The sequence below is a fragment of the Protopterus annectens genome, chromosome 1.part1 (genome assembly GCF_019279795.1).
Source record: "Protopterus annectens isolate FY-2018-M chromosome 1.part1, PAN1.0, whole genome shotgun sequence".
In the NCBI taxonomy this organism is placed as follows: Eukaryota; Metazoa; Chordata; order Ceratodontiformes; family Protopteridae; genus Protopterus; species Protopterus annectens.
In genome coordinates, this window is record NC_056726.1 from 364350597 (window position 1) to 364375924 (window position 25328).

Genomic DNA, 25328 nt, shown 5'->3' on the forward strand with positions numbered 1-25328 from the left:
GTAGATACCAAACAGGAGAGGACCCAGGACTGAACCCTGTGTTACTCCACTTGTCACTGGTTTGAAGTCAGATTTGGAGTCTGCTACTTTCACAGTGTGGGTTCTGTCAGTGAGCCAGTTGGCAATCCATCTTGTGACATAGGGATTTATACCTAGTTTAGTGAGCTTATCTATAATTCCAGAGTGGGGGATGGTGTCAAAACCCTTGGCAAGATCTAGATAGGCTATGTTAACCACCTTACCCTTGTCTACAACTTTGGTGATGGCTTCAAAGAAGTTTATCAAGTTTAGGAGACATGATCTGCCTTTTACAAACCCGAACTGGGTGGGGTCCAGAGTTTGGAGATTACCAATGTCTTTGTTTATAAGTTCCATGATGATACGTTCCATGGCCTTGCAGACCAGGCTAGTCAGGCTAATGGGGCAGTAGCTCCCGGGGTCCGTGGTGGCTCCGCCCCCCCTTGTGTAGTGGGATAACCATTGCTGTGCGCCATTCAGCAGGCACAAAGCCTGAGGTGAGGCTATGATTGAACATGGTACTTGGGTAGGGTGCCAGTTCGTTCTGTAGTTTGTGTAGAACGCAGCCTGGGATGTCTGGTGCCATGGATGCTGTGTTCTTGGATTTGGAGAGTGGTTTTTACCTGTGCAGCTGTGATTAACGGAACTTTGCATTCTTCTGGTATAGAGATGGGCTCTTTAGGGGGGGTGAGATGGGGGTAAAGTTAGCACTGTACCTATCTGCCAAGATGTTGGCAATATCAGTTTGGTCTGTATATTTAGTGCCATTGTGCTGTAACTCAGAGCAGATCTGAGTGTTGCCATTGAGATTCTTGACATAGCTATCGAATGCTTTGTGTTTGGCTTTAGAATCAGTGGCGATTTTGTTTTCGTAACTAGCTTTGGAGGATTTTATCAGGGATCGCAGCTTCTTACTGAGGCTGACCAGGGAGCTCCTTCACTCGTGCGATTTTACTCTCTTTTGCAACAGTTTCTTCCTTCTGTTGTACAGTTTCTTTATGGCAGGGGACCACCAGATTCGCTTCCTTTTTTTTGGAGGATGGCTTCTTGGTTCTGTTTGGGATAGCACAATCCATGCATTCATGTAAGTGCTTATAACGTGCAATTGTGTAGGATTCAGTAGTCGTAACTGTGCTGTCCATCTGCATGGGTGTCATGAAGGTCACCACTTCTGTCTTAAGAAGCATGAAGTTGGCTTTGGAGAATTTACCATGGTTTCCATAATGGGGGGGTGGGGGCAGGATGTGGATATCTAGGTTATTAGCTTATGGTCTGATCGGACCAATGAAGCGTTGACTTCAAGTGTGGAACATCGGTCATGTTGGTAATGATGAGATCTAGGATACTGTTGCCCTTGGTGGTGGTGTGGATAAGTTAATCCAGGGCATTGGAGTTTATGAATTCCAGAAAGCATTGAGCGAAGGAGTTGGTACACGAGTAGTTTTCCCAGTTAATGGTGGGGTAGTTGAAATCGCCCATTATTGGGGTGTCTGGTTGAACCCTAATATTTTCCAGTACATCAAGAAAAGAGGAGTGGGAATCCTGGGGCATGGTGGGTGATCTGTAACAAGCTACAATTTGGATTGTAGTTTTGCCCAGAGTTAGTTGCACTTGGATAATCTCGGCTGCATTATGCTGAGTAACTAACCTGGAGGTGTGGATATCCTCAATGAATATGGACACACCTCCGCCTTTGGTGTTCCGGTCCAGGTTAAATGGCCGAAAAGTGTGGTATGAGTTATAGCCTGGTAGTGCAGGGGGTGCTCTCTGGAGCCTTGAACCAGTTCTCAGTCACTGCACAGATATCGATGTTCTCCATTTTAAGGAGTGCCTCGAGTGAGTGCATTTTGAGATTTAGACTTCTAGCATTGAGTAGCATCACCCTCAGTTTTTGCTTGCCTGTTCCGGTGGTGAATTTATCATTTGAACCTTGCCTAAAAAAGGCACTATAGGGGCAGCAAGAACCTTAGCCAGTATCCAGAATCCCAGGGGTGACAGGTGCAGGCCATCTCTGGCAAAGCATCATGGTCTGTCGACCATGTCGCCACAGGCAGACAGATACTGGATCCCTTTAGAATGGCACCAGAAGCTTAGCCAATTGTTGAAGTCAATCACTTTGTCCTTGTACTGCGGCATCATTCTGGGTGATGTTAGAATGCTACTCAGGACTAGGGTCATACCTGCCTGGGCTACAAGATCGGAGAGCTCTCCCATGTCTCTTTTCATGTAGTCCAGGGTGGTACGTCTCAGGTCGTTCACACCAACATGGACAATGACAGAGTCATATTTGTACTTCTTGTTGAGTGACCTGAGTGCATGGGTTATGTGGCGGATCCTGGCACCCAACTGGCAGCTGACAGTAACCTTCTCCTTGTTTCGCCTGGTGAGTGGGACATAAGTGTGGCTGACTATAGAGTCATCTATGACTAGTATGTTGGGTACGTTGTTTTGCCTTATTGGCTGTGGCTGAGTGGCACACAGTCTGCAGGCTGTGGTGTCATTTGGGTTGTGCTGGGGGTGGAGGCTGATTGCATTTCTGATTTGGAGGTCTCTGTTGCTTGAGCAGATTATTGAGAGCCTCCGCGAATGTTTTTGTGATTCTATGTGTGGATTTTGGTGGTGTAGACTTAGTGAGACTGTGATGAGTGTGGTGTGGTGCAAGTGTTTACCTTCTCCTCTTGACTGTCAAGTTCAGTCTTGGAGAGAGCTTTACCTCCAGTTTGGCTAGATAAGTGCACCTCTCACAGGTTTTAGTGTTGGGTGGTAGGAGGAGAGGGTTGTCTGTGTACATGAGGCACTTTCTACATTGCCCCAAGATGCCCAGATTCATCAGATAGACAGGAGAGAACACTGGGAGCTGACCCTTGGACAAGCCTGAATAACAAACTATTTTCCTCTGGATAAATGAGTACAAGAGCTGTTTTTCTCTAAGCAAGTGAGGAAAGTAAGTACCAAAACTATTTTCCTCTAGGGAATGAGGAAGGTTAAGTGCTGTAGTAATTTGTAGGTTAAGTGCTGTAGTAATTTGTAGGTTAAGTGCTGTAGTAATTTGTAGGTTATTTAGTGCTTACAAGTTCTGAACAAGTGCTGATCACGAACATGCAAATTCAAGTGCTAAAACTAAGAATCTGTATCTGGACTAAACTAGTTACAGGAAAGGGGGGAAACCAGTGCAAATGTGGGCTTTTAAATCAGAAAGTTGAGAGAGATGGAAAAACTGCCCAAACGGCCAATAACTACAATTTCTGGGCCAGAACCACTCCTTATGTAGTAGATAGGTTACCTAGTGCTTACCACTCCCACTGATAAGCTAGAAGGCTTCCCTCCAACACAGAAAGCTTTGGGGGGGGGGCTCAGAAGCTTACATACAGTCCTGGATACAGCAAATCTGAATAGGGGCATCACTAGTTACAGAAAAGGTACTTGTGTGTATATGTATGTATGTATATATATATATATATATATATATATATATATATATATATATATATATATATATATATATATATATATATATATATATATATATATATATATATATACATATATATATATATATATACATACATATATATACATATACATACATATACATACATATACACACACACATACAGAAAAGTAGCTAAAACAGCAGTCAAAACAATTCAAATGCAGTGCAAGCTAGCACAAGAGTATCTAGCAATGTTAGACCAGTTTAAAAATGCAATTAAATTAAAAATGACTAAAAACAAGTGCAGGAGTCGTCTATTAGGTAGGATGAGGTAAAGAGATGGGACTGTGGGGAGTCCCAGATCAAATCTACAGTGGGGGTGGCCAACTGCAAAAGCCTTCAAATTTAAACACAGGAATAGGGAGAGTGGGTATGGGAAAAACACCTTCAGCAGAGATCTGTAAAACTATACAGTTAAGCAAAAATAACAGTGCAGAACTCTGAAGTCAGCCAGCAATGATATAAAATTAGTCAAACAACAATTTCGAGTACACAACTCTCAAGTGCCAGAAAAATATACTCAGCTCTGTAAATCTCCAGACAGTTTGAAGAGCGCTCTGTCAGGACACAGGAAGGCTCCAGCAATGATATGCAGACTTTTTTACTAAGAGACTTACATTCGATGTCAGTACGCATATCCTCATGAACAGTGATTTGAGTGATGCCAGGAGGATCCTCGGAAATGAGCTGCAGTTCCATCTTTTTTGCCCGAATCAGATGCCTGCACTTCCCTCTTGGACGTGCTGGTAGGACTCCTTCAGGGCTTCCCCTGTGGTACCCACCCAAGGGACAGCCACAGACTCTGCAATGACCTCCGGACCAATATTGGCCTTGGTAAGGACGCCTGAGACACAGGGCGCAGCTGGTAGATGAGGCTGAGATTTTTTGGTCTTTTCAATTTGTGGCTCGTCCAAAGGAACAGTCATCACCTCCATCTCCCGTGCTAGGCGCTTAAGATGGTGGTTCTCCAAGTACAATTTAAGTGAAGTTAGATGGCTCCTTAAAGTTTTGGGAACAAACGATTTCCAAATATCACAGGCGATACGGTCGTGATCTGGACCTACAGAGAACAAAGGTTGTGGGTGTCTATGTGGAATCTGCCTTCCACACTTACACTTGCCTTTCCTAGCCGATATGAAATCACCACACAACAAAGCAACAGCAAAAAAAAAAAAAAAAAAAAAAAAAAACAGTTACTTACCTGAACCACGGTTCCAAGCTTATCTGGTGAGTGAATGTCTGGAGCAGGCGATCAAGACAGGCAGCAGAAAAATTCTGAGGTTGGTGGGTGCTGACTTCCGCTTTATACCAGATGTACGAGAGAGGATGTGCAGCAGCAGCAGCAGCAGCATGTAGTCTTTTGTATACTGGCCAGATATACGAGTTAGCTGAAGGTGAACTCCTCATATGTGATAAATACTGCAGCATATGAATACAAGGACATCAGAATGTGTCCAAAAATTGTTTCAAACCATTTAGTTATCAAAAAGGATGGAAAAAGTACCATTACTGCAAGAAATTAGAGGAGGAGCATTTACCTAGCAGCTAGATGCAGATAAAGTTAGAACACTATTGCGGCAAAGACATGGGGGGGAGGGGCGTCACAGAAGAACATTACAGGAAGCAAAAATGCAGAGTAGCTTGAGGCTAAAGCACCAGTATTGACAGCTCAGATCTGGCAAACAACTCAAAGATCTAAAAGTTTTATCGGACAGACAGGATGAACAGGACCAACAATTACAGTGAAATATATCAGCATACGATTACATTTCTGCATTAAATTCTGTTTGGTACAATTATCTACATGTGAAATGGTGGCAGGCAGTACTGCTTTATGGAACTTGAATTCTCCAGTCTCATTTTTAGGAGGAGTGCCTTCTGTGTGGTTTTCTTCTTTGCCTCATTTGTGGGAATTTCGGTTGCAGCTTGTGGTTTCCTTCACCAAAACATGTCTGAAGGTTGACCTGCAATGTCAACATTCCTAGGTGAGCATATGAGATGCTCTGGCACCTTATAGGAGGGCTGGTTCCTGACTTGTACCACATGGTAACTGCAAAAGAATCTGGTTCTTGTAACCCTGAACCAGATGAAAAGGTTGAACAAATGATGGAAAATGAACTTTTAAAACATTAACACATTTTCGTGTACTTACTGGGACTAGCCTGAAAAAAGTGAAAACACCTTTTTGGAATCCAACTTCCCCAGCATCCCCTAAAAAAATCCTTGTTCCCAAAAATGACCTCCCCAAACAGTAAACATAAAGCAAACATGAACTGAGTAACACTTTTAACAAGCTTATGTTACATCTGTAAATATTCTGGTATACTGAATTTAACAGCACATTTAAAGCACTCTAGCAATAAACAAGTAGGTACACTAACTGTATGAAAACCCTGGTCAAAATGTCATTATTTGTCCAGGTCAAGAAAGACGCTTGTAACAGGATAGACATAATTTCAGCAGATCTTACCCCAAACATCTGACGGAGATCTGGATCCCGGAAACGAAAAGGAATATTTGAAACATGTAGCCGTTTTGGTGTGGCTTTCATTTCTGGATTCTCACTGCTCTGTGTCTGTGAGTGTTGTATGTCTGTTTGTGCAACTCCCTCTGTCTGCAGGAGATGGGAAAAGAAAACATGCTATTAAAAGTGCAGTGAACTAAAAACGCAAATGCAATAATTGACAACTTTGCAATCCATGCTTCACAACCTCTAAAGCAAAAATATACTGTTCCCAAGCATAAACAGTAAAGAATACAATACATGGCAAAATGCTTTTCTTTACAGAAACCAAATTGTACAAAGTTGAAGGTACAATGTCCTGTCCATTTCATTCAGCCTGATTCACAGTTTCACCAGTTTGGGCAAGTCACTACAAAATACTATTGTTTATATTTACCATAAATGTAGTTGCTCCGAGTGTATTCACGGTTGCTGTCCTAATCTGTGGAATTTCTCACCATGGAAGCCCTTGCCTGGTCCAACTACCATAGAATAGCTTCCCTCCTTCTGGAGCTAGTGGACACCTTATCCAACATCACTACGTTTGTGTATAAGGGGAGCTGGCCAGAACCATGATTTCAGTACTTTTCTTGCCCCTAAAGGTAGGAACCCCCCCCCCCCAGATTGTCCCCGAGGCTAAAGTTCTGGGACCCTATAAATAAGGAAGAAAACAGGGCTAACCTGATTGAGGAGGAAGTCCCAGGGAAGATAGGAGGGAGGGAAACAGTACTGCAACAGTAAATACACTTGAACATCTACATTTACAGAAAGTGTACACAACTGTACTATGTTCTTCATGTTTCACTGTTGCAGTCCTAACTTGTGGGATGATTCCTAAAGCTCAAAGAAGGGAGGATGGAAGATTAAGGAGAGGCGAGGATGCCCTGCAAGAATGACAGTGTCAAATCTTGGGACAGACTTGCAGATGGTAGAAATATGGTACTGTTTGATAAAGTTGTACACTGAAGACCAGGTTGCTGCCTCCAAAATATCCCTAGTGGGCACTAACAGTACAGCTAGCAGTAGCCCTGGTGGAGCATGTCCTCAAAGCATCACGGGGTTTCTTACCATGATGGCTGTAACAGAAGCAGAAATCAATTTGGAGATGGTTTGCTTGGAGACTTGTTTCCCCTCAGAGCTACTGGCAAGGGCCACAAACAGTTGATCTGATTTCCTGATACTCTTGGTTCTGTCCAAATAGAAACTCAGTTGTCTAGGCACATCAGAGGAATAAAGGATTATTTTCCCTTTGTTCTCAGGAATGGGGAAAAAAGACAAATGTATGGCTTGATTCAACGAGGTTTCTGCTACCACCTTGGGCATAAAGGAAGGATTAGTCCTGAGTAAGACACTGTGGTGGATGACAAAGGGCTACACACTCATTAGGGTCTGTAGCTCAGAAACCCTTCCAGCTGAGGGGATTGCTAGTAAGAGGGCAGTCTTCCAGGACGCAAACCTTAACACAGTGGAAGCAGCTGGTTTGAATGGTGTAAGGGTCAGTTTCTCCAACACAAAACTGAGGTCCCAGGGTGGAACTGCAGGCTTTCTGGGAGGCCTAATGTGAACAATTCATCTCAGAAACTGTTTCATGACTGGGTGTGAAGAAAAAAAGACTACGCTGAGAAGGCAGGCTGAAACAGCTTAAGCAAGGATTTTTATGGAAGAGTAATGAGAGTCGTGTCAAAAAGACTGACCAAATAAGACAGGATGAAAGAAAGGAATCTTGGCTAGATGAGGGTTTTGTGCTTTTTGTCTGCACCAAAGGGTGAATCTTTTCCATTTGGTAGAGTAAGGTTTCATTGAGCTAGGTCTCCTTGCCTCTTTTTAGAATATCCAAGACCTACTGGTCAAGGACAGATTTTGTCCATGAAATCAAGTTAACATCCATGCTGACAATTTGCGTGTCCGCAGGTTGGGTGTACAATCATGACCTTGTCCTGTGTTAATAGATCACTGTCTGTGGCAGCTGCCATGGTTACAAGCTGGTCAGAATTCAGAGGTTATTAGTGCTGACTGGGCCAATTGAGGTCTACTAGTGTAACCCTTGACCCCCTCCTTTCTCTTATTTTTAGCAATACCCTGTGCAGCAGTGGTATTAGGGGCAAAGCATAAAGGAAAAGGCCTGTTCAAGTGAAAGAGAAAGCATCTGTCCTCCAGGCTGACTTCATTTGGTCCCTGTAGCAAAATTTTTTTCAGGTGAGCATTTTCTTTGGTGGCAAAAGGTGCATCAATAGCACACCCCATTTTTTTTGGCTACGCAATACTTCCTGAGGCAGTTGCCACTCATGGTAGTCTGACAAGCTTCTGCTGAGGTGACCTACAAGCTGGATATGTACACCCAGCAAGTACTGTGCCATGAAGTGTAACCCTAGGGAGTGAACGGTTTCCCAAGCATTCACAGCCAAGCAAAACAGGTAAGAGTGGGTCCCCCCGTTTATGCACAACCATGGTATTTGTCCATCTTAACTACTAGTTCTCCTGGCTTCTATTACTTTTGGTAGGTTATCTGGTCTTTCTGGACTACCATAAGTTATTTCATATTTGCGTGCTTGTATCTGAATGTGGAGTCCCATTTTCCTTGCATATGGGGACAGTCAAAGTGGGCTTCACAGACTATTTCTGATGCATCTGTTATCAGAGTTTGTTCCTGTGAAATAAATCTGAAAGGGAGACCTGGACTGAGGGATCATGCCTGGGCCCACCAGACAAATTCCTTCCTGAGACAAGGGATCAAGCACCAACTAGGCTGTGAATGATGGGACCACAAATTCTTGAGGTACCACTGAAGTTTCCTTGTGTGGACAGTCTGGCAAGGGGAATCAAGGATGCAAGGGACCATGTAACCTGGGGCTCGGAGATACTTCCTGGATGTGAGGCAATTCCTGACCATTATTTGTTTGAAGTACTGTGGTAGGGAAAGCAACTCTGTCTGGAGAGTAAGAATTCCCTCGGCAGGACTGAATCCAGTAGGACCCTCAGTAACACAATCCTGGTTGTGTGGTTTGTCTGAGATTTCTGTGCATTGATGGTGAACTCCACAGAGGTTAAAACATTTTCTGTGAAAAGCAGGTCCAATTTGAGTTTTCTGGGTTTGTTGCCTGGAAGAGGCAATCATCCAAACAGGTGTAAATTTGAATTCTCTTTGTTCTGCAGAAGGCTTGGCATTTTGTGAAGACCTGGGAACAGCAGACACTCTAAAGGACAGACGATAGAACTGACTGGGCCTGGGACCAGCTCTGAAGGTTAAGAAGCTTGTGTGTGATTCCTCTATGTGGACAAGAAGGTATGCATCTTTTAAATTCAGGGCAACCATGAGAGCACTGGGAGAGAGAATGGAAGTTCTTTAAAGATTAGTATCCTGAATTTTGGTTCCTGCAGGAACTGGTTTAGTCTTGACAGGTCTAGTACTGTCCGCCATGTACCTTCCTTTCTGGATACCAGAAGAGTCTAGAGTAAAATCATTTTCCTTGTAAGTGCTCTAATACTGGTTCCACAGAACTCTGGGTGCACAGTAAAGTACAGTTGTGTATCTACCATAAATGTAGATGTTCGAGTGTATTCACTGTTGCAGTCATTACTCTTTGGTTATCCTGCTGCAGGCTACCCGCAGTCAGCCTGAATTCCAAAGTTCTGGTCCGGCGTCGGTTGCTGTCGCCTCTTCCCTGACGTCAGTGCGCCAGGGGTATAAAAGATGCAGCAGGCGTCATTTTCTTCAGTTTTTCTTGCCCCAGATGTCAGGTGCACCCAAAAGGGTAGGCTAAATAAATTATGCCAATAAACATGCATGCAGTAAAGTAAACATTTCCTTCATCTACAAGCAAATACACCACATAGATTGTATAGAATAGAGAAGTACAGATAAGATCCAGCAAAAGAAAGGTGGATGGAGGAAGGGTAACCTGGACTGCAACAGTGAATACACTCTAACATCTACATTTATGGTAGGTACACAACTGTACTATGTTCATCGTGTTTCACTGTTGCAGTCATTACTCTTGGGTTGAATCCCAAAGTTGAGGTTGGGTGGCTGTGCTAAATAGAATTAGGAGAGGCTAAGAGGCCCTGCAGAACTGCAGTGGCAAAGCCTGCTCTGGATTTAGAGTAGAGAGGAAAGTGGTAGTGCTTTGTAAAAGTGTGCACTGAACTCCAAGTTGCAGCCTCTAAGATGTCTTTGGTTGGCACGCCTCTGGGGAAGGCTGCTGAAGTGGCTGCTGCTCTGGTTGAATGTGTCCTAATGCCCTTAGGCACTGAATTGCCATGCTGTGAGTAGCAGAAACGAATGCAAAGTAGAAGCATAGCTGTGTATGTCCAAAGAATGCAGAAGTCTCTCACCCTTGTTCTGTGGGTTTGGATAAAAGGTAGGCAAGTGAATGGTTTGGCTAAGTGCCACAATGGACAGCACCTTAGGCATAAATGTAGGGTTCATCCTCAGAGAAACCCTGTCTGGATGGAAAATGATAAAAGGTTCCACAGCCATGAGTGCCTGTAACTCCGAGACTCGTCTTGCAGAGGTTATCACTAGGGGCAGAGCTATTTTCCAGGATAAGAATTTTATATCAGCTGTTGAGGCTGGCTCAAAAGGAGGCAGTGTGAGTTTTTCCAAGACATAACTGAGGTTCCATGCAGGTATTGGTGTTCTCCTTGGAGGTCTTATATTTTTGGCCCCTCTGAGGTATTGCTTTATTAAAGGATGAGAAAAGATAGGTGGTTCCATATTGTAATGGGCTGAAATGGCAGAGGCATGAATCTTAATTGATGAAAAAGATGGGCCTTTGTCCAGCATCTCAGTTAGGTATTGTAAAATCTGAGGAATATTTGGTACAAACACGACAGCTCCTTGTTTCTGGTTCCAAGCACAGAATCTCTTCCATTTTTCTGCATAAGATTTTCTGGTACTGGGCCTTCTGGCCTCCAAAATAACATCCATTACAGCTTTGGAAAGAGTGTTCTGAATGGCTACATTATCCGCCATGCTGCCAGATTTAAGGTCCTGAGTTGGCTGTGCAGGATCTGATTGTTTTGTTGGGTCAGTAAGTGAGAAGTTTGAGGCAATGTCCAGGCTAGACCTTGAGACAAGTTCTTTAGGATTGGGTACCAGTGCTGGCGTGGCCAGTCTGGGGCAATCAGCATCACTTTTGGCTTCTCTTGTCTGACCTTTAGGAGTACCTTGGGGAGGAGAGGCAGTGGAGGAAAGACATATACTGTTAGGTTTTTCCAGCTGAAGGATAGGGCATCCACTTTCCATGCTTGCTTGTGATAAGTCCTTGTGCAGAATCTCTGTAGTTGGCAGTTGAGGGGAAGCAAACAGATCTAGGTCTGGGCATCCCCATTTCCTTGTTATCATGCTGAAGACTTGTGGATCTGGGGATCCATGAGGTTTCTGCTTAGTTCGTCTACCAGAGTATTTATTTTTCCTGGCAGGAATTGTGCTTGCAGGTGAACTTGAAAAGTCAATGCTGTGTCCCACAAAGCCATGGCTTGTCTGCAGAGGGGGTAGGAATGTGTGCCTCCCTGCTTGTTTATGTACCACATGACTGTAGTATTGTCCGTCTTTATCAGTAGTTTCCCTGGATGAAGTAGATCCTTGAAAACTGTCAGGGCATTCTGAACAGCTAGCATCTCTTTTTGGTTGATATGAAGATGCATCTGGCTTGCAGGCCATGTGCCCTGAATACATTTTCCTGCCATGTGGGCCCCCCAGGCATAATCTGATGCATCCATTGTTGGTGTCTGCTTGGCTGTGGGTAAAGTGAATGGCTGTCCCTTGTTGTGATGACAGGCCTGTGTCCACCATCGAAACTCCTGTTGCAGGCAGGGAATGAGGGTAATTAATGTTTCCAGGCTGTGGCATTGTAGAGTCCAAACACTTTTTAGATACCATTGTAGTTTCCTCATATGCAGTCTGGCATATGGAATTAGCAGAATGCAGGATGCCATGAAGCTCAAAGCCTGCAGAATTTTTCTTGCAGATAACTGGGTCTTTGTTGCCAACATTTTGAAGTAAGAAGTCAGTTGCGTTTGTTTGTCTGGCATGAGATAGCCATCTGGGCAGTTGTATTTAAGCCTGCACCCAGGAATATTATCTCGAGAGGGTACTAGTTTTGATTTATTTTCATTTACTGTGTACCCTAGGCAAATTAGTAATCTTTTTACAAACTCCAGATGCTTTAGTAGAATGTCTTTGCTCTCTGCTTGAATAAGGCAGTTGTTCAAGTAAGGATATATTTGAATTCCTATGTCTGCAAAATGCAATTACTGGTGCCAGGCATTTTGTGAAGCGCAGTAGATAAGCCAAAGGGCAGTGCAGAGAATTGGTAGTGCATTGAGCCAGCTATGAATCTGAGGTATCTTCTGCAAGATTGTCTGATTGGGACATGCAGGTATGCCACTTTTAGGTCCAAAGTTACGAGCCAAGTCTTCTTGCCCAGCATGGGCAGTAGCTGCTGCAGAGTCAACATTTTGAATTTTGGAACGTCCAGAAAGGTGTTTAGAATAGACAGGTCCAGTATTGGTCTCCAGGCTTTGTCCTTTCTGGGCACCAAGAAAAGTCTAGAGTAAAATCCTTGTCCCTGCTCTTGTGGTACTCGCTGAATGGCCCTCATGTCCATGAGGGATGAAACTTGCTTTTGTGCCACTGCCCATTGATTGTGTGGCAGGTCTGGCATACCTTTTGCCCTTGGCAGGTTGTGAGAGTGGAACCTGTAGCCCTGAGACACTATGTTCAAGACCCATTTGTCCTGGGTGATCATGTGCCAATTTTGTGAAAGAGTGCTAGTTTTCCCCCAAGGGGGCTGCCAAAAGATAAGTGCTTGGTTCTGGCAGAGTAAAGTCTTTGGGACTGTTTCCTGTATGGCTGTACTTTGTCTTCTCCACTTTTTGAGGTAGAAGCACCCCATTGTTTAGGCCTGTATGAGCCTTGGGGCTGGGATATGCCGCTGGGGCATCTGTATCTGTCTCTTTGTGGCCTGTCTTGACACTGGAAAGGACCAATTCTTTGTAGGCCAGTTCCTGCTAAATCTGGGTGGCTGCACCTGTAAGAAATCCTTAACTGTCTGCAGAGATTTTGCTTTGTCCTCCATTTTCTTCAGCACCTCTTCTGCTTTAACACCAAAGTATCATGCTGTAATGGAGCATCTAATAATTTTGCTTTAACATGATCAGGCAGATTCTGTTCCTTTAACCAAGCATGTCGTTTAATGACAGAACCCTTAACAGCGGCCCAGAAAGAGGCCTCCAGAGAATCAAAACCAAATTGCAAAGTATGCTTTCCCACTTGTTCAGTTGCATGCAATAAATTCTGCATTTCTTTGTTTTCTGCACAATCAGAATTTAACATTTTCTGTTTAAGCAGTGACAATAAGTATTGCTAATATTTAAGTATATGAAATTGACAATTTAAAGCACTGAGAGCCAAGGTAGCAGAAGTGTAAACCTTTCCCCCCATCTGTCCAGCGCCCTTGAATCCCTATCAGAGGGGATAGGGTTTTTTTGCAGTGGAAGCCTTGATCCCTTTGGGACCGTGAGAAATAGTTTCTGGGTCAGCAGCAGGGTTTTTATAAAGAAATTTATGTGAATCTGGAACCTTGTTGTATCTCTGTCTGGCTTAACAGGTGCAGGGAGTAAAGAGTCAGTGGACAGGCCAGACTATGAAAATACATCTATAATGTCTAAAACAGGAGGGATAGCAAGAGGCCTGTGCTGAGGTAGTAAAAGAAAATCTGTAAGCCTTTTCTTAGATTCTTAGTCGTCTTGGCTCTCCCAGTGGAAGTGCTCCCTCATGCTATGCAGGGTTTCCCCAAAAGAAAAATCCTCAGGAGGGGAGGCTGAAGGGACAGATTCTTCAGCATCGGAATCCTCATAGGGAGGGAGAGTATTCTTGGTCAGAAGAGGAACCAGAGGAAATGGAAACCTGATTTGAAGATTCATATTCTGTCTCTTGCCTAGGCCTCTTCTCAGGAGGGGGATGGGAACCCCTGACCAAAGTAATTAGGTCTTCGGCCATTTTGAGCATCTGTTTTTTTAGGCATGGAGGCCTGTCCATGAGCTTGCTGCACTTGTTTCTTTGTCTTTAGTGGTGCTTTAGTCTTTGCCTTTGGAGCTGTAGTTGATTTTATATAGAACTGTGTAGGCCTGAAAACACCCTCAGAAGCCGATGCCTGCTCAGTGGCTCCGGACCCATCTGAGGGAATATTTTCCAAGTGTCCAATACCTTGAGTTTCCAGAGGCCTAGTCTGCTCCACGAGGGAGTCGGAAGCGGCCTGCGGCTCTGAGGTAGCGGGCGTCATGGGCTGCGTAAGCGCCTCACTGAGAACCAGCGAACAGGCAACTGGCTTAGAAGAAGCCTCATCAGTTTTGGACCTCAGATGCTTTTGCTTTTCCTTTTCCTTGCGTTTCTTATGAATTGCGGTAGTCGGATGGCTATCAGACGACATGGTGTAATTACATCTTCGGCCAAAGTAATGAAATGCAAAATCATACCGACGCTTAATAGTGCATTGGTTAAATCTTGCACAAAATCTGCAATTAGCTACGTCGTGATCAGGGCCTAGGCAAGGAATACAGTAAGAATGGAAGTCCTTATGAGGTATTTGCTTCCCACAAGAAATGCAATTAACTTTTTCTGACATCGGTTTGGAGCAAGAAAAAGTTTTCCCAACAGGGTATTTAGCTTTAAATGAAGACTTCGGATCTGAAATTCGAACACGAAAATCTCAGGAGTCGGCCGACCGGCACTTGCGAACTGCTTCTGCTTTGTGCACCGCACGGCAAGAAAGACTGAAGAAAATGGCGTTGGCTGCATCTTTTATACCCCTGGCGCACTGACGTCAGGGAAAACGCGACAGCAACCGATGCCGGACCAGGACTTTGGAATTCAGGCCGACTGCGGGCAGCCTGCCAGCAGGATAACCCAAGAGTAATGACTGCAACAGTGAAACATGATGAACATCTACCTGGGCCAATGCCTCATTTCTTTGTTTTGATAGAATGTCTAGGAAGCCTGAGGGAACCAAGGGGTGCTTTAATCTGAGTTTGTAACCCTTTGAAACAAAGTTAAGTACCCACTGATCTGGAGCAATGTGAACCCAGATTATGTCCAACAGTGAAATCCTCTCACTCTAGCCTGGGAAGGGGATGTGTAGGGGTAGGGAGGAACTAGTACCATGGCCAAGTCATTGTTGCTCCCTATGGGCATGATTCCCTAGGCCAAATGAGTTCTAAATGCCACTGCTTGGGCCACTGGTGCTGTCATTGGCTCCTTTCCTTACAGGGCTTTCTTTACCCAGTCTTAGGATGGGAAGGAAAGGACCAATAATTTGTGGGAATAGTTTCTTCTGAAGCAATGAGGCTGGATTTTAAAGTCTTTAACAGTCTGCATGGACTTGGCCTGGTCTTCCATTCTGAAAACAGTTTTGGCTTTGGGACCAAAGAGAAGGCCTTTATCCGAAGGGGCATCCCAGGAGGCTGAATTAGACATGGTCTGGGAGGGACTGTTTTCTCAGCTAGGCATGTCTTATGACAGAACCTACTCTTAAAACCCTACTGGAGGCTTCCACAGCACCATAACTGCAGTGAGTGTTTGGGCTACCTGAGAACAGGAGTTACAAAGGTCCAATAACCCCTGACACAGCCTTGTTCTCTATGCTCATCAATTTCTACTTCATTTGGTCCAGAACAGTTTCCTGGTATTTTACCATGTGAAGCTGGCAGTTCACGCCCCACAAGGTGAGGATAGCAGATGTAAAAACTATTTTTGCCATATCCAAGGCCCTACTTTCCTTGTCAGCAGGCAAGTTTTTTTTGGACGTGCTAGCTTTGGCTCCCTTAGGGCCTGGGGTCACAACCTCAGGGTCTGCCACAGGGTTCTGAAAGAGATGTGTGAATCCAGAACCCTATAAAACTTGCCTGGCTTTTTAGGGGCAGGAGGTAGGGAGTCTGGCTTTAAAGAGGAGTCTTGGAATACAACTACTGACTAAGCCAGGAAGAATTGTGAGGGGTTTGTATTCAGGGTGGTTAACAAATTCACCAATTCTTTTCTTAGACTGAGTAGTCTTGTGCTTCCCACTTGAAGTGTTCCCGGAAGGTACGAAGAGTTTCCCCAAAGGAAATATACTCAGGAAGACAGGTCAATGCAAGATTCTCCTCTTGAGTGAATTCCCAGAGACTACCATGGAAGCACCATCTTCGAAGGTAGGATAATCCTGATAAAAGTTATCATCTGAATCAAAAGAATCAGAGATCTTTTGGAGGGGTCTCTTTCTTTTACCTGGAGAAAAATCAGGGGGAGGCCTGTATGGCTCTAACCAGACAGATTAGATCTTCAGTCAACCTCAAGATCCTATTGATATATCTGGGAATGGGAGCTGGTAGGTCTAGGCTACGACTGGGCAGGAGTCACTTGCTTGTGAGTGGCCTTAGGTTTTGTTCCATTACCAATCTCTGGCCCAGAATGGACAACAAATCATATGTTGCAACGTCTTGGCAATACGAACATCTGTTGTCAGTCTTAGGGCAGTTGTCAAAGCCAGAGCCTGCACGATGATCCAGGACCCAACCTACAAACTGGGTCCTATGGTTTGAAAAGACTTTATGGGACCAGAAGGCATATTCCACTCCAAACAGGTCTCACTGCCACCATCTCATTGCAGAAGGGGGCTGTGAAAGCACCTGTCAGCGACAAGCCTAGGATGACTGGCCAACTGTGAATGGGAGTCATCAGAAGCCCTATGCCTAAATAATTTTTTCTTAACTCTTTCACCTAGGGATGTCTACCTTAGCTCAACTGGCAGACGGCATAGGAAGTGAATGGCTTGACGACTCACTAAGATACCTTGCTAATATCTTGGTCCTACGCCTAATGGTTCTGCTGTTAAACCAAAAAACAGCAACTGGGGACAGTGTGTTCTGGCCCGAAGCAAGTCGCACAAACAGCTGAAGCCCCAGTGTGGAATCTTTTTGCCACAGCACATACAATTTTCATTAGAAGAAGCGACAGCATCCGACGCAGAAATCCCAGGACTCTGGTATTCAGGCAGACTGAGGACTACCTGCAGGCAAATAACCCAAATGTGACAACTGCAACAGTGAAACACGAACATCAAATGCCAACATATCCAATGCATTCAACAAGTGGCGTGGTGTAGTAGCAGAAAGTACAGGTGTAAAAACCTACCATAACAGAATATGTCCAGCTCTTCACTGTTGTAGTACTCTTTACAACAGGGATCCCCTGCCAAGGGTGACCCAACATCTGGCCAGTATACCACAGCCTTTTGGTTGTAATGGGCATGCTGTATGTCACACGTAAGCTCCTCATGCACAACACAGGGCATAAAGGTGACATATAGGCATACCATCCTCAGAACTGAAAAGGCCCAGTAGGAACAAAAGTCCGGGGATGCAAGTAGATAAGCACATCCAGAAGGAAAAAGGACCAGGGGGAAGGAGGAGTGAACACTGCAATAGTAAAGAGAACATCTACTGTTATGGTGAGACTTTACATAACTGTACTATGTCCTTCCAAATCACCGTTGCAGTATTCTTTACAATAGGGAGAAAGACTGAGGAGGAAGGACTAGCAGAGCCCTCTAGCAAAGCCAGCTCTGGCCTTAGAAATTACATCCAGGTTATAGTGCTTAGAAAGGTATGCACAGAAGTCCAGGTATATGCTTTAAGAATACTTTAAGAATAGAATTACTATCCAAACCCTTGAAAAAAGCACAAGAAGCCACAGCCCTGATGGAATGAGCCTTAATGGAAGGAAGGCTCTTATGAAAAAAAAAAAATAGCAAAAAAATTGCTTTAAATATTCAAAAATAAATTGTTTGCTTGAAAACAGCTAAACCTAAAGACCTAGGATGAAAAGAAACAAAAAGCTATTGAGATTTAAGAAAAACTTTAGTCTTACCCAAATATCTAAGCTGTCCATGCAAATCCAAGATGTACAAAACCTTCTCACTAGCAGAATGCAGAGAAGGGAAAAACTGGGCAACTAAAAAAGACGGATTAAAAGACAACTCATTAACCCTTTTGGGCATTAAAAGGAGGATTAGTACAAATGGACACCCTGGACCTTGAGGGAACCAAAGGAGGCTCTCCAACCCCTATCCAAGGCAAATGAAAAAAAGTTCTTGGGATGGGACTGGAGGTTGAAAAGAAATCCTGGACTGAGAGAAACCTAATGAATCCACCAATGAAGTTAGAGTCTGAGGCACAGAAAAATGAATGAACTCCAAATGTTGAGAGTGCTGAAGCCACACTGACTTCAGGAAACACTAGTTTTCTCACAAGGAGTCTGGCTACAGGCAGCATAGGCCATGGATCCTAGGACCCTGAGAAACTCCCTGGCTGTGACAAAAGCCAAAGGAAGAAGAAACTGGCAAAAAGGTGAACAGAGAAGGAGCATGGGTGGAGGAAGGGATGCCAGCACAGTAATGCTTTGGATCTTGCAACAAAGAAAAATATCATCTTGAGAAGGGACCAGGACTGATTTCTGAAAGTTTACGGTGAATCCCATGGTAACAGATGGGTTATAAACTGGAGGTGCTGAAGCAGGACCTCAAAGGATGAAGCATGAATGAGTAGATCTAGAGAAACAATATGAACCCCTTCTCATCCTGCAAAAGGCAATGGACACGAGTGAGACATTTGGTGAACACACTTGTGGCAGTAGCAAGGCCAAAGGGCAAAGCAGAGAATTGAAAATGCAAGGAAAAGACAGAGAAACAAAAATCTACTAAAAAGACAATGAATAGGGATGTGAAGATAGGCATCCTTGAGGTCCAGGGATACCAAGGCGGCCAGTGGAAGAGAAGGAAAGAAGGTATATGAAGGGACATTCAAAAAAGAGGGGAACCGTTAGAAAGTTGTTCAGCTGGGAAAAGTCAAGAATGGGTCTCCAGTAGATTGAGATGAGGAAGGGCCAGCAGAGCCCTGTAGGAAGCCATGGAGAATGGCCCTGGCAAAGACAGCTCTGGCCCTTTTTCTATTTTTCAATTTTTTTTCAAGTTTTCTAAAACAAAATTAAAGTTCCGGGAAGGAGGAACAGGCTTCCTGGGAGGCCTAATGTGAAGGACGCCTTTAAGAAACTGTCTGGCCTGAAATCTAGAGGCTAAAGGGGGAGTCAAAGGCAGACAAAGTGGATAGGTGGGTCTTTACAGAAGAATGTGCCATTCCAGCACTGAGCAATTCACAAGTATGAGAACACCAAAGGGACATCTACAGTAAGTGGATCCATGTTACGAGAAAGACAAACAGAAAACCTCATCCATTCGGATATGTAAGATTCCCTAGTACAGTAAACTCTGTTAACCGGCACACATGGGGATTGGTTGATGCCGGAAAACGGTAGTTTCTGGCTGGTTGAGAGTTACTATTAAAAATGAGCCTGACTAATATGCCCCCTATAATATTTGTTTGGTTGGACTTGTTCTCAGGCTAGGGAGAGAGGACATTTATTCCTATCTTCCCTTTTAAAAATCTAAAACACTAAAAAACATAAGGTACGTTTCTGCTGGGGGAAACAAAGTGCAACACACAAAAATTGTACTGCATTTCCTTGATTTGTTTTTGCCAGTTGCTTGAGTTGCTGTTAACAGAGTTTATGTAGTAGGTTTCCTGGCCTGCTGCAGGACCCGAAGCATGTCCTTAGAGAAAAAGGTGTCTGTGAGGGCGGCCACAGGGGTTAGCACAGTCACCTCGCAGCAAGAGGTTCTCTGGTTCAATTCTCAGCTAGGGTGCCTTCTGTGCAGATTCTGCATGGCGTCCCTGCAGTTTGTGGGTTTCCTCAGGGTGCTCCAGTTTCCTCCCACATTTCAAAGACATGCAATAGGTGGACTGGACACACTAAATTGGCCGTAGGTGTGAACATGTGTGCAAGTGAGTGGTATGGATGAAATACCACAGCAGGGCTAGTCACCCAGCAGTGTAAACCTTGGCTCGAGTTGATTGTCACTGCTGAAATGACACCCCAACCCCATGTGCAAAAATGGGAAAAAGTGTTTGAGAAGAGATGGATGTAGGGGATCAAAACACCATCACCCACAAGGTCAGTTGAATAGTTGGGGACGGATGAAAGATCCTTTTTCTTGTGCGAGTAAGTCAACCCTATGAGGTAACATGAGATGACTCCTCTTGGCACGATGCAGAAGGAAGCAATGCTGTCTGGGCCAAAAGGGAGTCACCTGCACGATTTTGGGAGCATCCTGTTTTATCTTGAACAGGACTTTTAGAATGAGAGGAAGTATCAGCTGCAACGAAGCTGCATTTAACGGAATGGTGAGCTACTTGGAAGGATGCCCCAAGCAAAGCAAGGGCAGAGGCCTTCACCTCAGAACCACAGAACTCAGAAATAGACTGAAAGGCTTGAGAGAGGACAGCCAAAATGTACCTAACCATATATGTAGGACAGTTAACAGCACTAAAGGCTAGGGTAGCAGAAGTGTACACCTTCTTACCTAACCTCTCCATGGTTCTGCTATCCTTATCAGATGGCAGAAATTTAGTGGAAGACAACACTCTGGAAAGCGTATCAGTAGGCACAGAGCGACACAAGTAAAGAAACCTGCAGTCCTCAGACATTTCATAACACCCATCAGGTTTTTCGGGAGCAGGGGGTTGGAAGTGAGGAGACTGAGCAGCAGTGGAAAAGGCATTCAGCAAGGCTGCAAGAACAGGAAAAAAGTACACTTGTGTACACTTACCATAAATGTAGATGTTAGAGTGTATTCACTGTTGTAGTCATCACACTTGGGTTATCCTGTCAGGGGTAACCCTAAGTCGGCCCGAACACCAGAGGCTTAGTATTTCGACGTCAGTTGCGGTTGCTCCAGGACTCGCGTCAGGTCGTCAGTGGTATAAAAACAGGCAGTCGAAACCATTACATCAGTTTTTCTTGGCCTAAAAGTCAGGAGCCCCCAAAAGGGAGCTAGGTTATGGTGGAGTAACACCACCAGTAGAAAGTAAATTCCAATAGCCCTGTAAGGGTGAGGAAGAGAGAGAGAGAGAGAGACAAGGGGGCTTGGAGGGTGGGAAACCAGGACTGCAACAGTGAATACACTCGAACATCTACATTTATGCTAAGTGTACACAACTGTACTATGTTCTCCGTGTTTCACTGTTGCAGTCGTCATACTTGGGTTGATTCCCAAAGCTGAGGAACAGGTGGAGGCAGTCAAGAAGAATTGGGGGTGGCTAGTATGTCCTGCAGGACTGCAGTTGCAAAGCCAGCCCTGGATTTTGAAAAGATAGGCAGGTGGTAAAATGCTTGGTGAATGTATGAACATAACTCCATGTTGCAGCTTCCAGAATGTCCCTGGTAGGGACCCCACTGAGAAAGGCTGTAGAGGTTGAAGTTGCCCTATTAGAATGTGTTCTGACCCCTTGTGGGGGTGGTTTCCCATGGTGTTTGCAACAGAAATGGATGCAGTGTGCTATCCACTTGGAGATGGTTTGTTTTGATATGGCTTTGCCCTCTGCCCCTGGTGCAAAGCTGACTAGTAACTGGTCAGATTTCCTAAAGGGCTTAGTCCTATCCAGGTAGAATCTGAGCTGTCTGTGCACATCTAAAGAGTGCAGGATCCTTTCTTCCTTATTTTGACGTTTAGGGAAAAAAGTGGGCAAATGAAAAAAGATTGGTTGAGAGCCACATTGGACACAACTTTAGGCATGAAAGTTGGGTTAGTCCTGAGGGAGACCCTGTCAGCATGAAAACTGATGAAAGGTTCCACAGCCATAAGTGCTTGTAGCTCAGACACTCTTCTAGCTGAAGTGATGGCCAGAAGCAAGGCTGTTTTCAATGAGAGGAATTTTAACTCTGCTGAAGCTGCAGCTCAAGGGGGGGGGGGCATGACAGCTTTTCCAACACAAAGTTAAGGTCCCAAGCAGGGGTAGGGACTCTTCTTGGTGGCCTTAAGTTGTTAGCCCCTCTCAGGAACTGTTTGATGAGAGGGTGTGAGAAGAGAGGTGGCTCAGTGCTGTAATAATGCAGAGATGGAAGAGAAGGATAGGGCCCTGTGGAGTAGTTCTGCTAGGTAACCCAGGATGAGAAGTAAGGAGGGCTGTGCTGGGTCAGCTCCTTTAGTCCGGCTCCAGGAACTATACCTTTTCCACTTGTCAGCATAGGATGTTTTAAGTACTGGGTCGTCTGGCTTCACGTATGACATCCAGGACCTGTTTGCTTAATCTGGCAACTGGAGGAAAAGTCAAGGAATACGCCAGGCTGCTAGGTTCAGGGTCTGCAACTGTGGATGCAAGAACTCTCCCTCCTGCTGAGTCAGGAGAGTTGGAATCTGGGGAAGGTGCCATGGAGGCAACAGGGACAGACTGCGCAGTAGTGGGTATCAGTGTGGGTGTGGCCAGTCTAGGGCAATTAGGATTACCCTTGGTCTTTCCTCCCTTATTTTGAGTAATACCCTGGTAAGAAGAGGTAGAGGGGGAAAAGCACAGATTGAGAGGTTTGCCCACTGGAAGGATAGGGCATCCACTTTTCAGGCCTTGCTGTGAGGTTCCCTGATGCAGAATTTGCTGAGCTGGTGGTTGGGGGGGGGGGGGGGGGGCAAATAGGTCCACCTTCGGCGTACCCCATTTTTGGGTTGCAAGGCTGAAGTTGTTGTGGTTTAATAGCCACCCGTGTGGGTCTAGCAGATTTCTGCTTAAGTTGTCTGCCAGAGTTTTAGTTGCCCGGCAGGAACTGAGCTTGCAGATGAATACGCATGGCTGAGGCCGTGTTCCAAAGGGTCATGACTAGCCTGCAGAGTGGGTAAGAGTGGGTTCCCCCCGCTTGTTGATTTACCACATTACTGTGGTGTTGTCAGTTCTGATTAGTAGAGGCCCCGGAGACAGCAGGGATCTGAAAGTTGTCAGAGCATGCTGAACAGCTAGCATCTCTTTTTGGATGATGTGCATATGAATTTGGTTTGGGCTCCAGTGGCCCTGAATGCACCTGCCGTCCAGGTGAGCACCCCAGGCATAGTCTGATGCATCTGTGGTTAGGGTCTAGGCAGCATGGGGTTGTGAAAAAGAAAGCCACTTGTGGTTGCATGCTGCTGCCCACCAAAGAAAATCTTTCCTTAGACAAGGTATCATAGGTATAGTTTCCAGGTCCTGCGAATGTTGACACCAAAGGCTTTTTAAGTACCACTGAAGTTTCCGCATATGGAGTCAGTCATATGGAATTAGTAGAATACAGGAGGCCATGAACCCTAGAGCTTGGAGGATTTTCCTTGCGGATAACTGGGTTCTGGCGGCCAGTTGAGAGAAGTAGCCTGTCAGATAGGCTTTTTTTTCTGGAGTTAGAAATGCCATCTGGGATGCTGTGTCCAGGCTTACTCCCAGGAATACAATTTTTTGACTGGGGACTAGTTTGGATTTCTTTTCTTTGATAGTGTACCCCAGCGAGGTTATTAGGTCCTTTACAAATGTCAGGTGCTGTAAAGTACAGTTGTGTACCTACCATAAATGTAGATGTTCAAGTGTCTTCACTGTTGCAGTCATTACTCTTGGGTTATCCTGCTGGCAGGTGACCCGCGGTCAGCCAGAATTCCAAAGTCTAGGTCCAGCGTTGGATGCTGTCACCTCTTTCCCTGACGTCAGTGCACCAGGGGTATAAAAGCAGCAGCAGACGCCATTTTCTTCAGTTTTTCTTGCCCCAGATGTCAGGTGCCCACAAAACAGGGTAAAAATATAATGCCAATAATTATGCATGCAGTAAAATAAACATTTCCTTCATCTACAAGCAAATACACCACATAGGTTGTATAAGATAGAAAAGTATAGATACATCCCAGCAAAGAAGAGGGGGATGGAGGGAGGGTAACCTGGACTGCAACAGTGAATACACTCGAACATCTACATTTATGGTAGGTACACAACTGTACTATGTTCATCGTGTTTCACTGCTGCAGTCATTACTCTTGGGTTGAATCCCAAAGCTAAGGCTGGGTGGCTGGGCCTAAAGAGGATTAGAAGAGGCTATAAGGCCTTGCAAAACTGCAGTGGTGAAGCCTGCTCTGGATTTAGAGTAGAGAGGTAAATGGTAGTGCTTTGTAAAAGTGTGCACTGAACTCCAAGTTGCAGCCTCTAAAATGTCTTTGGTTGGTACTCCTCTGAGAAAGGCTGCTGAAGTAGCTGCTGCCCTGGTAAAATGAGGTCTAATGGCCTTGGGCATTGATTTGCCATGTTGTGAGTAGCAGAAACAAATGCACTGGCCTATCCATTTTGAAATGGTCTGTTTTGAGATTGGTTTTCCTTGAGATCCTGCAGCAAATGCCACTAAAAGTTACTCAGTTTTTCTGAAAGCTTTAGTTCTGTCCAAACAGAAGCGTAGTTGTCTGTGTATGTCCAAGGTATGCAGAAGTCTTTCACCCTTATTCTGTGGGTTTGGATAAAAGGTAGGCAAATGAATAGTTTGGTTGAGAGCCACACTGGACACTACCTTAGGCATAAATGTAGGGTTCGTTCTTAGAGAAACCCTGTCTGGGTGGAAAATAATGAAAGGTTCCAGAGCCATGAGTGCCTGCAACTCTGAAACGTGTCTTGCAGAGGTTATTGCTAGGAGCAGAGCGGTTTTCCAAGATAAAATCTTTATATCAGCTGTATTGGCTGGCTCAAAAGGTGGTACAGTGAGTTTTTCCAAGACATAATTGAGGTCCCATGCAGGTATTGGGGCTCTCCTTGGAGGTCTTATGTTTCTGGCCCCTCTGAGGTACTGTCTTATAAATTGATGGGAAAAAATAGGAGGTTCCGTATTGTAATGAGCTGAAATGGCTGAGGCATGAATTTTAATTGATGAAAAGGATAGGCCTTTGTTCAGCATCTCAGTTAGGTATTGTAAAATCTGAGTAATATTTGGTACATGTGTGTCAAGTCCTTGTGCCTGGTTCCAAGCACAGAATCTTTTCCATTTATCTGCATAAGATTTTCTGGTACTGGGCCTTCTGGCCTCCAAAATAACATCCATCACTGCTTTAGAAAGAGGTGTGTTTTGAAAGGTTACATTATCCGCCATGCTGCTAGATTTAGAGTCCTGAAATGGCTGTGCAGAATCTGATTGTTGTGCTGGGTCAGTAAGTGAGGAATAAGAGGCACTGTCCAGGCTGGGCCTTGAGACAAGTGTTTTAGGATTGGGTACCAGTGCTGGTGCGGCCAGTCTGGGGCAATCAGGATCATTTTTGGCTTCTCTTGTCTGACCTTTAGGAGTACCTTGGAGAGTAGAGGCAGAGGAAGAAAGGCATATACTGTTAGACTTTTCCAGCTGAATGACAGAGAATCCACTTTCCATGCTTGCGATAAGTCCTTGTGCAGAATTTTTGTAGTTGA

At 44.8% G+C, this 25328-nt stretch overlaps 1 protein-coding gene across 9 annotated transcripts in view; it reads right to left on the minus strand.

Annotated features, from left to right (window-relative positions):
• Positions 1-25328, minus strand: part of RBFOX2 (RNA binding fox-1 homolog 2) — a 2020637-nt gene that overhangs the window by 703486 nt on the left and 1291823 nt on the right. For all 9 annotated transcript variants that reach the window (XM_044075312.1, XM_044075315.1, XM_044075291.1 and 6 more), the window contains one exon: positions 5982-6125. In XM_044075312.1, the coding sequence (XP_043931247.1) occupies positions 5982-6125 (144 nt within the window). The remainder of the gene's footprint in view (positions 1-5981; positions 6126-25328) is intronic.